The sequence below is a fragment of the Anticarsia gemmatalis genome, chromosome 16, assembly GCF_050436995.1.
Source record: "Anticarsia gemmatalis isolate Benzon Research Colony breed Stoneville strain chromosome 16, ilAntGemm2 primary, whole genome shotgun sequence".
NCBI lineage: Eukaryota > Metazoa > Arthropoda > Insecta > Lepidoptera > Erebidae > Anticarsia > Anticarsia gemmatalis.
This window is the reverse complement of record NC_134760.1, coordinates 2094343-2109825: the sequence shown is the minus strand read 5'-3', so window position 1 is coordinate 2109825 and position 15483 is coordinate 2094343. Positions and strand designations below refer to the sequence as shown.

Here is a 15483-nt window from a genome sequence, read left to right as displayed (position 1 = left end):
CAACTTATTTGTGTGAGATAATAAAAATAGTAAATATGGTCGATAGAGTTTTTATTATAGTCCTGTTTGATGAGATGTATGGATATGAATGAAACAAGGGAAGTTTGTAAGGATCGTACCAACTCATATTTTATGGTCTCTGCTTACCCTTAAGATAAATACGTGATTTTATGTATGTATGTAGAGTTTTTATTATCTTATCACCTCTGGTAACTTTAAAGGATGAAATGAAATAACTTCATGTCCTCAAATAATAATTTATTAAAAAATTAAGCGATTAAAATTAATCCAATAACCCAATTTCAAAATTAAACATTATAATGAATGTACGTTAAAACGTAAAACTACGACAATATTAAAACCATTACCCGAAAAGTAGTAAATAATCCAACGTAATGTATAATAACATTTATGTGATTACAAATTAATGGAGAAATAACTAAATTTAAGATTGGCATTTGCCTTTGGCGTCGGCCATGTTGTGTTGGCCGCCATTTTGTGTGTGTCAGAGGCACATTCGACAGATATCCTCGTTGATCTCGAGCATCTGGTCTATGAAGGACTGGTTCGACATCAACTTCGCGAGCTTGCAGATTATTGAGAGGAGCTCACCCCTTTTGTAGTTCATTTGTGAGTTACATAACTGTATCTCTTCTAATACTGATTTTGGAATCTGTGGACAAATAAATTTTACATTAGTATTAGAAATTTACACACACTTGAGTTTTAGTACATATCGTAACTCGATATTAATAAAGAATAACTATAATATTAGCTTAGTTGAGAAGTTAAGAAAACTGTAGGAACCGCTGCAGGTAGAGTAATTTCTTCTCCGCCTACCCCCATAAGAAAATGCAGTGATTGGTGACCAGCTTGAATGGTTAATTTCAATTATATACGTATTTTCTACTAAAGTTCTAAACTATCGGTACAATCTTTACTTGGAAATCGTAAAGGGTTTAAATAAATAAATAAATAGCAATTTCAAGACTACCATATTTGCAATGGTCTACCTGCTTATTACCATACAAGCAAAACGATGTCCCTACCCTATCATTACTAGGTATCTACCCTACGTATTGTCAACATATTATTTGTTCAAATATGCAAACGGGTTAGTAGGAAATACAACGAAATTATATGTTTCTATACATAATGGTAGAAAATGGCGCTTGATTATAGGCTTACTGTATGAAAGATATACTTTGGAGACAGTGAGACTGAATATGGGTGATTTACCGAGAAAAATACGTGATTTCATTGAAAAGTACATCATAAAAGGGTAAGTACATTAACATTTATAGCCAAGTTTCATTATCAGAAAACTTGTTTCTGACATGCGTTTGACCGCAAATTCCGAAATAGTTTAGCTGGAATAAGATTATCCTGTGTCAAATTTTGAATGGACTGTTTTGCGGTTTTTGTTTGATTGCATTTTGAATTGCCTACCCCAATAGGAAAAGGCGTGATTTTAGGTATGTATGTAGCAAACATCCAAAATATTTGTATGAATAAATAAAACTGTTTCTTTTTTGAAAATATTCGGAACAGAGAAATACTAGTAGGTAGTATTATTTTGGGCGAAGTAGTGACCAGAGTTTTAAGTTAAATTGGTTTGTTTTGCACTACGAAACGACTCACGGTTCGATTACAGGAAATGATTTGTAACTAATTAGCGCTATTTACACAACACGCTCTGTTAGATGTTTACAATATTGTTCGATTGCTTTACTAAACGTTTGCGCGTGTAAGCAATACATACAACAATCATTTATTTAGGGAACTAGCTAACTATTATTTATTTAGTTAGTTGAGTAAACTGGAAACACTTAATTCGATACTTGGCTAAAGCTTGAGAGATACTGAAATATTCATTTTAGAAATAACTTGCTGACTTTTGTAGTTTGCGACTAAAGAATTTGGTAAAGGATTAATATTTGAAACAGCTAACCCTTTTCCATTGCAAAATAATTAGGCACTAATAAAAAATGTCGTCAACCATTGATATAATTTCCTTTGTAATCATACTGCCAAGTTTCATGAACTTATGTGGTTTGGCTTTTATGAAAGAGACAGCTTCCTCGATAGGAACTAGTCTTGTCTTGCTGATACTTTTACAAACATACAAACAATGGACACAAATCCAACCTAAGTTGAATTTCTTTCTGTTCTTTAGTGAGTTTTAAAGGTAGTCTCATATTATTATACTCACGTTATCAGGTTCAGCGAAAGTGTTGAACTTGTACTTAGTCTTGATTTTCTCGGAGCCGTTGTCGTGGAAGAGAGTGAACTGCGCGTCTTTGCCGCGCGCGCCCACCGGGAAGTACAGGCCGGCGATCAAGTGACCCTTCTGGTCGCGCGACAGGAGACTTCTGTGAATTAAATACAAGTTTAGATTGTAAAGTAAAAGCAAATGACCCATGGTAAGTATTTTCTTGATATTTGGTGCACGGCGACGGAAAACAACGTGATGAAACGTAATAGGTATACCCGAGAAATGCCTTGAACAGTTCTTGAAAGAATGGAGGCTGGAGATCCTTTAAAGTTCTTGGCGGACTTAAGCCTTTCTAATTTGAAAAGAAGACTTGCCTATCAATGGGTCACTTTTATTTGGTTACTACCAACATTTGTTTCTCTACTTTGACACACAGATGTATGATCAGTAGTCAAAGTAAAACAGAAACTAAAGAAGCTTTTGTTTCATATTTCCTATAACCCTGCTCGCTAATTATTTATTTATTTTATTTATTTATTTAAACTTCTTATACATACATTGTATAAAGGCGGACTTAATGCCAAAGGCATTTTCTGCCAGTCTACCTTGGGGTGATGCAGAGATTAAATGAAGTAGGTGCTTAAATAATAAAAGAGGAAAATTAATTTGAGAAAGAGGTTTACAAATAAATTACAATGGTTCATGTGAGTGTACATAAATATGGATAAGTATAATTAATAAATTTTCGATCTCTCACTACAACGATAAACGTGCTAATTAGGTTGCAAGTTATCTAACCCACTTGTAGCGGGCGTGACAGCTCAAAACTGGCGTGATTGATGATAATGATGACGGGAACATTAGTTCGCTGATATCTGACCTAGAATTTATAATGAAGAATCACGACGCCTATTTGTGAATGCAGATAATTATGTGTCATCTTAATTAGCGGTTAAAATTAGATTCAAACATTGAGTTGTAATTATATTTAAGCTAGTTTAAACTGTTAGCTAAATATAAAAAGGGATATCATTAAAGATGTAAGTACTTAGTCGGTATTTTTAAGATTTCAGATTCCTATAGAATATTGAGACAACAGTTTGAAAGCTAAACCCCTGTAAAACGATTGTGTACTGCAATATATGCAGTAACCTAGCAGAGATGTGTATTATGGATGGAAACCACAAAGAAGCTTAAGAATTTGTTTATTTCACGAAGTCTGAAAGGTCCAAAGACACAGAAAGCTGCTACCCTAAATATCATGGGACTGTATTTTTTCTAAACAATGTAGTTCAGAAGACCTGTTTCTGATGTAACGGTCTATTTACCCAAGATCTTACCTGAAGTTATAGACGAGGTTCCTCCTCTCGGTGACGTTGACACCGTCCAGGTACGGCCTGGCGGCGAACACGAGAGACGTCTGAGTCTTGAGCGTGGTGCCGCGCGTCTCCCGCTCCTGCCACTCCACGTAGCCGCTGTTCGCCACGTTGAACTGGTAGTTGTACTCCTTGCGGACGCTGCCCTCGTCTGATTGAGTGAACCAGCCTGTTGGAACGAATATGTTAGTACTGCTGTTTTAAACGAAAAATGCAGTTTTGAAAGAAAGAATTGAGAGGATTATAAACCCACCAGTGTGAGGGTATGCGCGATCTGCCATAACGGTGACGATCCGGGGCACATGGTACCCGGGGTCAGCGAGCATGATGCCGGGCCGTCCGTCGACACGGATCTGGATGCCGACCATCACGTGCTCCTTCTCGGCCACCACGACGGCCTCGGGCCCCTCCCCGCACGTGACGTACTCGCGCACGTCCACCACGGCCTCCTCGCACGACAGCAGCGCGGTGGCCGCCGTCACACCCTCAAACTCCCGCTCCAGGCAGCGCCAGCGCCGCATCAGCTCGAGCCCTAACCCCACGCACGTGTGTTTCTTGGCCCGGATGGGCGGCGCGTATCGCTCGTACACGTCGTACAGCGGCTCGTCGCCGCCCTGGTACGTGTCGAACAGCGAGATGAAGTTGCTGACGGAGTCGTAGTTGTCGGTGACGAGCAGACGGCGCAGGACGGCCTCGGCGCGCGTGGCCAGCGCCTCGTGGCGCGGCAGCGACAGACCCAGCGCGCGGCGGGGCGGGCCCCAGCGCGCGCGCGGCAGCGGTGCGGTCACGTCGCGGGCCCGGCCGGCCGCCGGCGCGGCCGCCTCGTGCTCCGCCACCGAAGCGAGTCAACTCGGCCATTCGGCGCCCCAGCGGCCCACGCCGGGCCCGGCCGGCTCGGCCTCGGCCCCGGCTCCCGCGCGCTCGTGCACGCCGTCATCGCGCCGCTCCGTAGCAACCTCGACGCTCTTGACGAGCGCCTCACGCTGCTTCTCTAACAACAATGATGATGGTTTTTCACGCTCTGCAACACAATACAAACGACGCTATTAGTTCCATGTTTATTCATAGCAAGGCATTGTGATCGAGGGAATGTTGACAATTTGTTGACAAGTAGCGTGCACATGCATACATGTTGGTACGACCTTGTTTCTCGTACGTACATTAAATTCCTGGTAACCACATTTTGTTAATTAACTAATACGTTTCCAACTAACTTCAAAGTCATTTCTTAAAACTGATACAATTTGGTAAGAGTTAAATTATTCATAGCATCGAACACGTCGAATTACATCATACATATTGGTTTTACAGCTATTTATTTTTACCAAGGTTCTACTCGTCAATCGCGAGCTATTTTCAGCGTCAGACAGACGGAAGGCTTTTTAAAGATAGATCGAATGAGTTCAAAGAATTTAGACTTAAAATAGAATTCATGAGCATTCAAGTAGTTTGTCTAGATAGGAATTGTGTCATCAATCTTAGTAATGTGATGTCGTCGCTCTGACGACATACTACCATTATCATTTGGCACCGTTGATTGATCATTGAAATACCAATTTAGGATAAAACATGCGCTGTTTACTCTCAAGTCCATAACTCAAGCATCGACATTAATGTTCAACATTAGCCTGAGTACTTTCACGTTAATATTCCTAATGTACCGCTCAGTTTATTGAGACTAGTTGATGGATTATGCAGCCAAGTAATATTTAAATTACGAGTACACTGCTCTTCAAACTGAACTCGGTACTATCTCTACATTATTATAATAATGTTGAAGGCTATTTAAATAATTAATTTATTTATGGATTTTCCGTGAACGTGAAATCCATTTTCCTTCCTACAAATTCAGAGTTATATTCTGGTTATTTGACGTTTGTTGCATGCGGTCTGCGCGTGAGTTGATCTTGAAAATGTACTAAAGCACTTCGGTCGTTAACTGCTCATATATTTTTCGCGGAATCTCGCAAGATATTCAGGGAATCCGGCAGATGGCTACAGCGTACATTGTTTTAGGAATGAATCATCGAAATATGACTCAATATTTTCGCTATAGTAACACAGTTCAAAGAAAAAGAGCGAGAGATTCGATTACAAAACTAAAGGTTAAAAAAGGACAGAGTTATTATTTTGTTTTCTTTGTTTGAAAACCACAACAAACATGTTTTTGTTATTGCAATTGTTTGAGTCATTACAGCTATTGGTTTTGTTAGGTTTCTTTAGGTTAACGTCTTCGGGTGAACGTTTGATTCATGAAGGACAAAGGAGGGAAACGTTTAAAAAAGTTTTCAGCCATATAAAGGATTCTGTTTTGGGAACGTTTTTACTATAACAAAATCTCTTCTTTTTATAAAACCCAGAATATTTTTTGGAAGAAACTAGGTCTCAGTTCGATCTGCGTTCGTCAAGACACTATTTTCCGAAATCTTTTTAATTAGGAATAATAAAGAACTACTAGTTTTCTGAATAGTTATAAAAATATAAGAATAAGTCGACTACGATCCACAAAGTTAGCATAAATAATTTATGTTTTAAAACTTCAACGATTAAAAGAATTGTCTACGATAAATCTGCATAGATTATTCCGTCCCCTTTTAACAAAGAACTATTAAGTATTTATTCTTCTACAGTAGGCTTTTCTACTAAAGCCTTACCATAATAGCTAGGTAATGAGGGTAATTGTTTACTATATAGGTATAAGGTACCACTATAATAGACCTACAGGCCTATCTTTCACCTACTGTAGTCTAGAGGACTTAAGGTCGTGAACTCGGCATTTGTACGGGAGCAGGTATGAAACGTTTTAGGTTTTGTATAAATACTGAAAAGAGATGGATAGCAACAGGTTTTTACGTTAAGTATTCAAGGTTACAGGATACTGAAAAATGAAAATGAAGCTGACTTTAATTTCTGTTTAGCTTGCTGCCCCGCGCTTTTTTGATAAAGGTCCCGACTATGTTCTTCTCATGAAAATAAACTATAACCCTGTCAAATTTCATCGGAATCCCTTCAGTAATTTTAGCATGAAAAAAAGATAAAGGCACGTACGAACTTTCACACTTACTTATATTGTATAATACTAGTAAGGAATAGCTATCTATGTAACATTTAAGGCATATTTGTACTTTATGTTTAAACAAACAAAACGATAGTATATATAAATTAGCCCTGATAATATTTTATTAGTACATTTATCAATAAAATCTATAAAAACCCTCCCACTGATATCAATTTAAGATGATTATACTTTCTCTTGTCCTTGTGCCAACATTAGCACATTATATCCAATTGAGCAACCCTCAGGGCCCATAATGTGATCAGTTGGTCAGCTTGAACAGTACGTGTTGTGTCTGGCCGATTGTTAGTGAACATCGGCTGTATCCAATGGCGATCGGTTTACGTACCACCGAGAACTGGCTTTTGTTACGCGTTTATAAATTTACTCGGTTGTAGAGTTAATTTTTGTAGATATAACTTAGTAATATATTGATTTGTTAATGGAGAATTGATATTGCGAAAGTAGGTATTGGCTCTTCATTTGTCTAGAAGCCTCAATCCCGAATTTCGAGAAAAACGGCGTCTCCTGTTATATAGGGGTTAACTACAGGGGTTCGCTACATTTTAAAAACATAAAAAAATAGATAAGATCATGCCCTTTTCACCTAAGAGGTTGACAGAGAACAGAGAACAAAACTCCGTACGATTCTTACAAACTTCCCTTGCTTTCACATCCATATATCTTGTTATACAGGACCGCTTGAGTTTTAAAACATTTCTACTAATAATATTATTCGTTTCTCAGATTCAAACGAAGTAATTTGACATTGTTATTTTTCTCCCGAGACAGTTTCCGTAGTAATAACAAACGCTTTTGTTATATCGTACCAATTTTGTGCTAATATATTTTCCTGGAAAACTAGAAAATTCAAATACAATTAGGCCGAGATTGCTTTAGGGAATTGTCTTGGAAATCTCACTATAATAGAGCCGGGTCGGCTTGCGTTTTGTTGCCTAAATCCGTTCTGATTTTGACAGACATTTTAAGCGAAAATTTGGTCGTAATTAGACAATCTATTTACTAGTCGTACTTTCTATATACTTAGAACAAAGTTTTGAAGAATGGAAGAGTGGGTTGCGAGAATTTCATGGGTGTCGATCAGTGGCGAAGGGTCATTTTTTACAAAAGGTAAGCCGGAGCTATAAGTCATTGTCTAGGTATAGTACCTACATAGGTATTATGCACATCGTAAGAATGCCGACGTAAAAGTAGCGTATTACTGCATAATAACAATATGAAAGTATTATCTACATTCGACTACAGTATCTTATTTCTCTCTACAGACTAATAATACATAGGTACTTACCATGCTACCTAATCATGCTTGTTTTGTATTAAGTTACTATATATTCAGTAGTAACACGTAGGTAACACAACAGCACATATTTAAGATAACGTACATATATCGAACGATTGATGATTGTCTCGCACTGGTTGTTTAATTACATATTATACAAGCAATTTAGAATGTATTCATTAACAATAAAATATCAAACACATTATGGATAAACGCAGAACACTTTTATTGTAATGAGTTTAACCTATAAATCTGACAAAATGAAAAAGTAAAACAATTACTGTTTAATATACTGATACATTCACAATTATGCACAAACACAATTATCAAGGAATAATGTAGTAATAAACACAAATATTCTAATTTGTTATAGAGCGCGCGAAAGATGTAAACAGTAAACAAACATGACCTAATGTCAAACTTCATGTTCCACTAATACTTATGCAGGATGCTTAGCTTATATTTTCCATCTCGCTCTTGCACGCGGCTCGCACCGGGACAGAAACATGCGTAAGATCATGTGTCCGCCGCAGCGCGAGCGCTGTAGCGCGAGGCAACCCGCTCTTCCTCCGGCTTGCTCGCCACTATGCAGCGCGGTGCGAAGCGCGATCCAAAAGGTCGTAAGCGACATCGCCGCCATAGTTTTTATTGTACGAGATTCTCGATCAGCGCCTCCGGCTTTTTTCATTATTATTACTTCACGTTGCGTTTTTAGCGGAGCGTAATTTTTGAAGGGTAGGCGTTTTCGTACTGTTTCGATTAGATTAATGATTCTAGTTAAAGATTTCGGTTTAAATATTGATGATTATTAATTAATTGTGTTTTATTTGGCAATAGTAAACAATTAATTTAACACTAATATTAAGTCTGTCCAGAAAGGGAAGCCGATAGGAATCGAGTTGTATGGAGCCTTCGCCACTGGTGTCGATAAGTATATATATTAGCTAGTTCTAGGCTGTATATAGATCATAGCTATGTAAATTTGTCTCTATGATTAGAATATTTTACAAGATTGATCAGGGATCGGATCGTAGGAAGTGGCATTCCTCGCTCTCTGGTTTCTCTTACGGGAAAGAGGCGTGATTTTATCTTTGTAAGTATGGATGTACGTAACATTTTACATTGTTATTTTACTTTTGGTCTAATTACGTTTAGTTATTTCTCTTTCAACTAAACCTATCTCGTTCAAATCGTGTCTTGAGTCCTAATTTCATTTGTCTTTTAACTAACATTTTATGTTAAAGACCTTTACTAAAAAGGCTGTATTAAAGTAATGCCTTTTGTGATCAATACGTTGGATCAGTAATCCATAATCTCTTGGGAAATGTCAAGCCATTTCTTTTAACTTGCTTGGCATTTTGGCGCAGTGCCCTTTGCCTAGAAAGCTTTATCTTACAAAGACCGATCAAATAAGTAGATTATTCAAAAAGGTAGAATTATTTATATAAATTGGAAGTTTGGATGTCTGAATTAAATAGCAACAACACACTACATATTATTATTTACCTCATAAATCATACATAAACAATACATTTACAATTTTAAAGTTCACAGATTAAAAATCTAGTATGGCAATCTATCCATCTCAAAAATATTTTTTTAACAAAGTATAACTTGTTAAAAAGTTACTAAAGGCAAAAAGAAATCCTGTTTTTATTGCGAACTTCTTTCTAAATTATGACAAAGTAGGTCACGGGCAAATTGCAATGTATTGGCAATGAGCATACGTAGTCTTCAAAACCTTGCGAGTTAGGTCACGGTTCGCAAAACACCTGAGAAAGTAGTCTACATACTTTAAAGCAACTATTACGCAATTTTTTACTGGTTATTTGAATGATTATTGCGATTATGCCGGGCGTATCGATCTCTGAGGTTAAGATACGCTTGCCGAGGTTGTTCTGTGGATAGGTGACCATCTAATACATGTCGAGTTCCTCCAGTTTAGAAGGCACGTTAAATAGTGTGCCACGGCTGTCATTTTCTCAGATCTTTGACAGTCGTTAACGGTAGTCAGAAGCCTGAAATACTGTCATCATCCGGTGAGACTGGAAGCAGACTCTAACATAGTTGGAAGAAAGGCTAAGTAGCCCGTAATAAAACAAAAAATTACGTTTGCCGAGTTCAGACAAAACTAACAGAAACAAACTACATCCGGGGCAGGATTACTCTTAAGATGACTGCTTTCCTGGTAACTGGTAAAGGTCATGTATTTCCTAGCTCCGGGAAACTCAACACTTATTAAGATAGCAATAAGATAATCCCATCGTAAATATCCAAAGGTGCTTATAAATAATTACTTTCGTAAAGAAAATGACCAATAATTAACTGATTGTACAACAATGACGTCATAGTACATGATTGCAGTGAATCACGTAAGAACATCTTACTTCATGTGACTCAACCATTTCCTCAGTTATTTACTATTGTATTCTCGTTGTTAAGTAAATATTTGTACATTCTTGTAGCAACTATCATGTAATATTGTTGAAATAAACTATTTGTTATGGTAGGATCGCTTAAAACAGTTTTATACTATTATCTTCTTATATTACAAGCTTTTGCTCATGACATGAAAATATTTGGTAGTGTCAAATGTATCCAGGAATCGAATTTTAATTCGATCGACTTAGATTCGAGATAATGTCAAATCGTACTCTTAAAATTAAATAACAAACTAACGCATGATCAAATTCGATCCCGGTGAGAATTAGCCACCTGTTTCCTCGTGAAACAGTAACAAACATACTCAGTCCATCTTCACAAACTTTTGCATTTATAATATTAGTAGGATTTATAGAAAGAATGCATTTCAGTATACCTTTTTATTAGACCATAGAGCTTAAAATCATAAACTATTAAACTACATATTTAACATGGTTTGTTTTTGGTTGCTATCCATTTCTTATGCCCCGTTTCTGAGGTAAATTTAGCGGTAACTAGTTTATGTATTTAAGCTATCATTTTTACATGAACTTTAAAGTTATTGAATAGGTAAACTACCGTTAAACGTACCTCAGAAACCGGGGGCTACTTATTGAAAAGAAAGAATTACGTCAGGGTTTTTTGTTATCTACAATCTACAGTAACAATCGGTCAATAATTCATGCAATATTAAGTAGGTAATCGAATTGTCACATGCTCTAAAAGGATTATTATAATCTTTAACAGCTTTAATGGGCTTATATTATAGATAAAAAACACAGTCATTTAAGTGTCCGTGAGATTGTACTGCCATATTGATACCTACACTACGTAGTATCATGTTGACAAAAGACCTTTACTCTTCCGGCATATTGTGCTAATAGGAACGTAAGAAAAATATATCTAACTTATAAATTAGTTTAGTAATATGGTGTTTATTATTTAATTTGTTACTTGTAACGTTTGTACTTGAAATATCTTATACTGTTTGAAATTTATCGCAGAAATCCTTGTTAATATCTTTTTTCTTTGTACATTTCCCTCCTCTCCTTTTCATCCCCATAAACCATATATTTCAATTGTGATGGTTCTTTTTTAACAAAATTTAAAATTCAATAATTCAGTCATTCAAAAATTACAGTTCCGTTTAATTGGGAAAAATATGAAATGGTACTTGGAGTTGTTAAATTACTCTATAATTAACTTTAAATACCATCAGCCTATACTTTTCTAAAAGAGAATGTTATTTCCATGGACATTATGTTAAGTGCTTCTAATAACTACTGTCATTAGCCTCGCGTGCCATTATACTGGCCATATTCTATGTTATTACTGTATTGACGTACATCGTCCAATATGGACAAAATGACCCATTTAAAATATGTTTTCAACAATAGCGGAAATTGTGGTTAAATTACAACGCAAAAGGAACAATAAATGTAGATAAAATTACATGTATTTTGTTTTTAAACGTGACATTAGTTTTATATTATTGCTAGCTAAAACAAAGAAACGACGTGCCGATTTTTTTACTACGCATTTAAAAAAAAATACACCAGAGGGAGAATAAATCATCCTTATATATTATAATTTCTTTAGTAACTTTTTCTTAATTAAACATATTATGACATCAGAAAGTTGCCTAATATTACTTAAAAACAAAATTTAAATAATTACGCGCCATAATAAACACCAATTCGTAAGTAACAGTTAAAAGGAAGTGTTCAAACTAGTTCGCTTGTTCGGAGGCCAGCTGTGCAATGTGCTACATTCAGCCGCACGTGATACGTTTATCGACCTTACTATTCACGTGATACAATATTGTACAATTTGACCGCTGTTTTGTTTGATCATACATTTAATTCGTCTAGTCGAATGGGAATAATGATGAACGATCGTTTCTATTTAGGAATTCTAATTGACAGTTCAATGTTTTGTCTATGATTTTGTGAAATGTCAAATTTTCGCGCCAAAACCTAAAACACTTCATAAAAAAACTAAGAGTTTTATCTTTAATATTGTATTAAACAATCTTATGTATTATATTATTTAATAATCTTTTAGTATGTTGCTACTAGTATGAATAATTATGTTTGTTTAGTCTGTAAAGATAATTTTATAGCGTCGTAATGTTTGTTTCAGTAACGCTACAGTTCGACACACATTTCAAAGCAGAATCATTGTCTGTTTATAATGCGTCATTCGTATCATGTATGTAATGTTCCAGGAAAATATTTATTACTCATTGTACTTGAACTGGATTCTGGATTAGTCAACAATTTAACTGTAATGTAACTAATAAATACATACCTACATAAAATCACGCCATTCTCCCTTAGGGGAAGGCCAAAGAAACATGACAGTCACAATAAAATGTCTGTTTTTACAATTTGAAAAAAGTACGTATTGATTTTTTTCATATTGTAAAAAGAATAATTTTTATGGTTAAATAACGAATAAAATATTTTAATAAAAAATATAGCAGGCTGAATAAAAACATTATTTAAAAAAAGCATTCTTTTCTTTTTACATAAATTGTTTATTTGTTTATATAAATTGTTATCTGGGAAATTCAATATTTTAATAACACTAATGGTTACTAATATTTTACGACTATTATTCCTAGAACAATGTGACTAAAGCGTGGGTATACCCAGGTCTCCGGGGGTATGCAAGTGGGTTGACTGTGTGGGCGTTTTGTGACCTTTTATCAAACAATTACCGCGAATAACGACGTCACGACGTGGTAGGCGTTTATCAAGAACAAGGGTAGTGCGTGGGATTATTTTTATTTCACGATAAAACACCAATGAATTTTCGAAGTTATGTGTGTATTAGAAATAATTATTACTTGCTCTAACGGTGAAGGAAAACATCGTGATGCAACCTTGTATGCCTGAAAGTTCTTTAGAACAGTTCTTGAAAGTATGCTAAGTCCTCAATCCGCACTTGGCCACCGTGGTGGACTCGAGGCTTAACTCCTCGTTCGGGAAGAGACCCTTGCCCAGCAGTGGGACAGTAAAGGAATAAAAAAAAGAAATGTAATGATTATAATCTAATCTATGAATATAGACCGTGGAAGAGTAATTGCTATTGTTAATACAACGTAGTGTGCATAGACAATGCGAAAATAGGTCAAGATTTGTCACAAAACTGTAGCCAAAAGTACTCTGTAGGGAAGGAAAGACTTGATAACATAGAGAATTGATTATCTCAAGTTATTTTTGAAAGGTAGGTATATGATATTTTCTGTGGGTTAAGAATAACGAGAAAAAATATTATTAGAGCATAAATAAAAAAAACATTGCATAAATTGCATAATATTTTTTTTTATATTATTTTCTTGCGTTAAGTAACGTGTGCAAATTGCGTACAATTTAAAAAGTTATCTTGTTAGATAAAAGATCTATGTCTTGATTTGTAATCTACTGTCCAAAGGCTGATTCATTTGTAAGGAAACGATTAGATAAGATATTATCATTGTATCTTTTTTAATAATAACTATCAGTTCTTTATAATGTAAACGTGTTTTATGAAAATTATCTAATTTAAAAATATTTTGGTTGTTAAATTCGTATAGATTCCTATATTACCTGAGGTTTTACCTATGAGATATTGGTTCTAACAATTTTTTTAACCTATCAAAAATATTTTAAGCACTTATTTCAGGAAGCAAATAAAATATAGTTTCCTAACTTAAACTAAACTTTAAAATATTACACTAACAAAAACAGTCTCTTTGTTTATTATGATACACAAAGCCTTCCGGCTTCCACACATAACTAACTGTTAAGTCAACTCCATAACAAAAACACACGGGTCAGATCTACGTCACGAAACGAAAGTTAAATAAAGAAACGTAGGACAAATGGCACAACAGTCACGTGTGTACCTTCAAGTGAAAGTGAACACATAACAGACCTTAGAACAACAACTATTTAAAAAAAAGCCTTTAAATATGGCGTATGTTTCACACACTACGTGTATTCGAAGCTACAGGTGTAATTTTATAAGGAAAATACAATTGAACACGAAACAGATGTCGGTTTTCCTCGACACGTTTAAAAAAAACTATAGGACTTGTAAGTAAGAACAGTTACCTTCGCGCGTCAGAATTTTATGCTAAAAAAAAAAAACAAACGCCGTTTTGTTTACGTTTTGAAACAGCGCCTATGAAATTTCACACAGGATACAAATCTACATATACACGCTCTTTGTCTGAAGTACCGTTTAAAATGCTTTTACAATGACATAAAACGCATAGCACGAGATCAAAGGGAAGTATTTTTAACAAAAACTCACCCATACAACGGCTAGAAGCCAAATAAAAAAAGAAAAATAGATCGCTGCCTTCAGGCGCGCTTCCGTGCAACGTCTATCCACTGCAACCACAACAGACAAACTGATCGTTGACTAACTCCGTGCCCCCGTTAATATATTTGCGTTAACGCCGCAAGTGCTGTTGTGTAGCTGCTATTTTTATTTAACGTTATCTTGCTACTACACACTCGTATGTAGTAATGCCCGTGTTATCTAAACTACTAGTAATTTAATAAAACGTCGTTGAGATTAGATTTAATATCGTAAGTTATTACTCGCTAGTCGCGTGTATGTCATTAAAGTTAATGATTGCAACAATTTAAGAGACAAGTTTTAACTAGGAAATCGATTGGTGATAACTATTAGCAATTAGCTCTAATAATGACACAATGGGAAAAATAATGAACCAAATGAAAATTACGAATTCATTCATAATCAAACTCTGTTAAACCAATTAGCACTAATAATTATAGTTTATCCGAAAGTACATAATGGAATACAATCGACACTAATCGGCTTACACACAATCTAATCTAATTAAATGTTATTAACACAACTTCAAATATCAGAATCACCAACGTTATTTCTGCTATTTACCCAAAAACGCTATATAAAAATAGCAGTGCAGTTCGTGCAACTCGTGGCGTCATGTCATTTGCGCATGCTCGGCGCGCCCCCGCCACCATTTTGAATGACAGCTGACCACGCGTCAAGTAGCCGTTTCATTAACAAAACACGATACTACACAGAACAACGATAACAAGATCATAATTAAAGGTTTAGTTAAAAGATTTGA

General features: G+C 35.6%; 1 protein-coding gene across 1 annotated transcript; it reads right to left on the bottom strand.

Annotated features, from left to right (window-relative positions):
- Positions 1 to 243: 243 nt before the first annotated feature.
- LOC142979324 (uncharacterized) lies at positions 244 to 14803 on the bottom strand. Its single transcript, XM_076124178.1, has 5 exons — positions 14670 to 14803; positions 3845 to 4612; positions 3556 to 3760; positions 2213 to 2372; positions 244 to 673 (listed from the first exon to the last, which is right to left on the bottom strand). Exons 2-5 carry the CDS (start codon positions 4110 to 4112, stop codon positions 506 to 508), a joined length of 801 nt encoding a protein of 266 aa, XP_075980293.1. The 5' UTR covers positions 4113 to 4612; positions 14670 to 14803; the 3' UTR covers positions 244 to 505.
- Between the last annotated feature and the right edge of the window lie 680 nt (positions 14804 to 15483).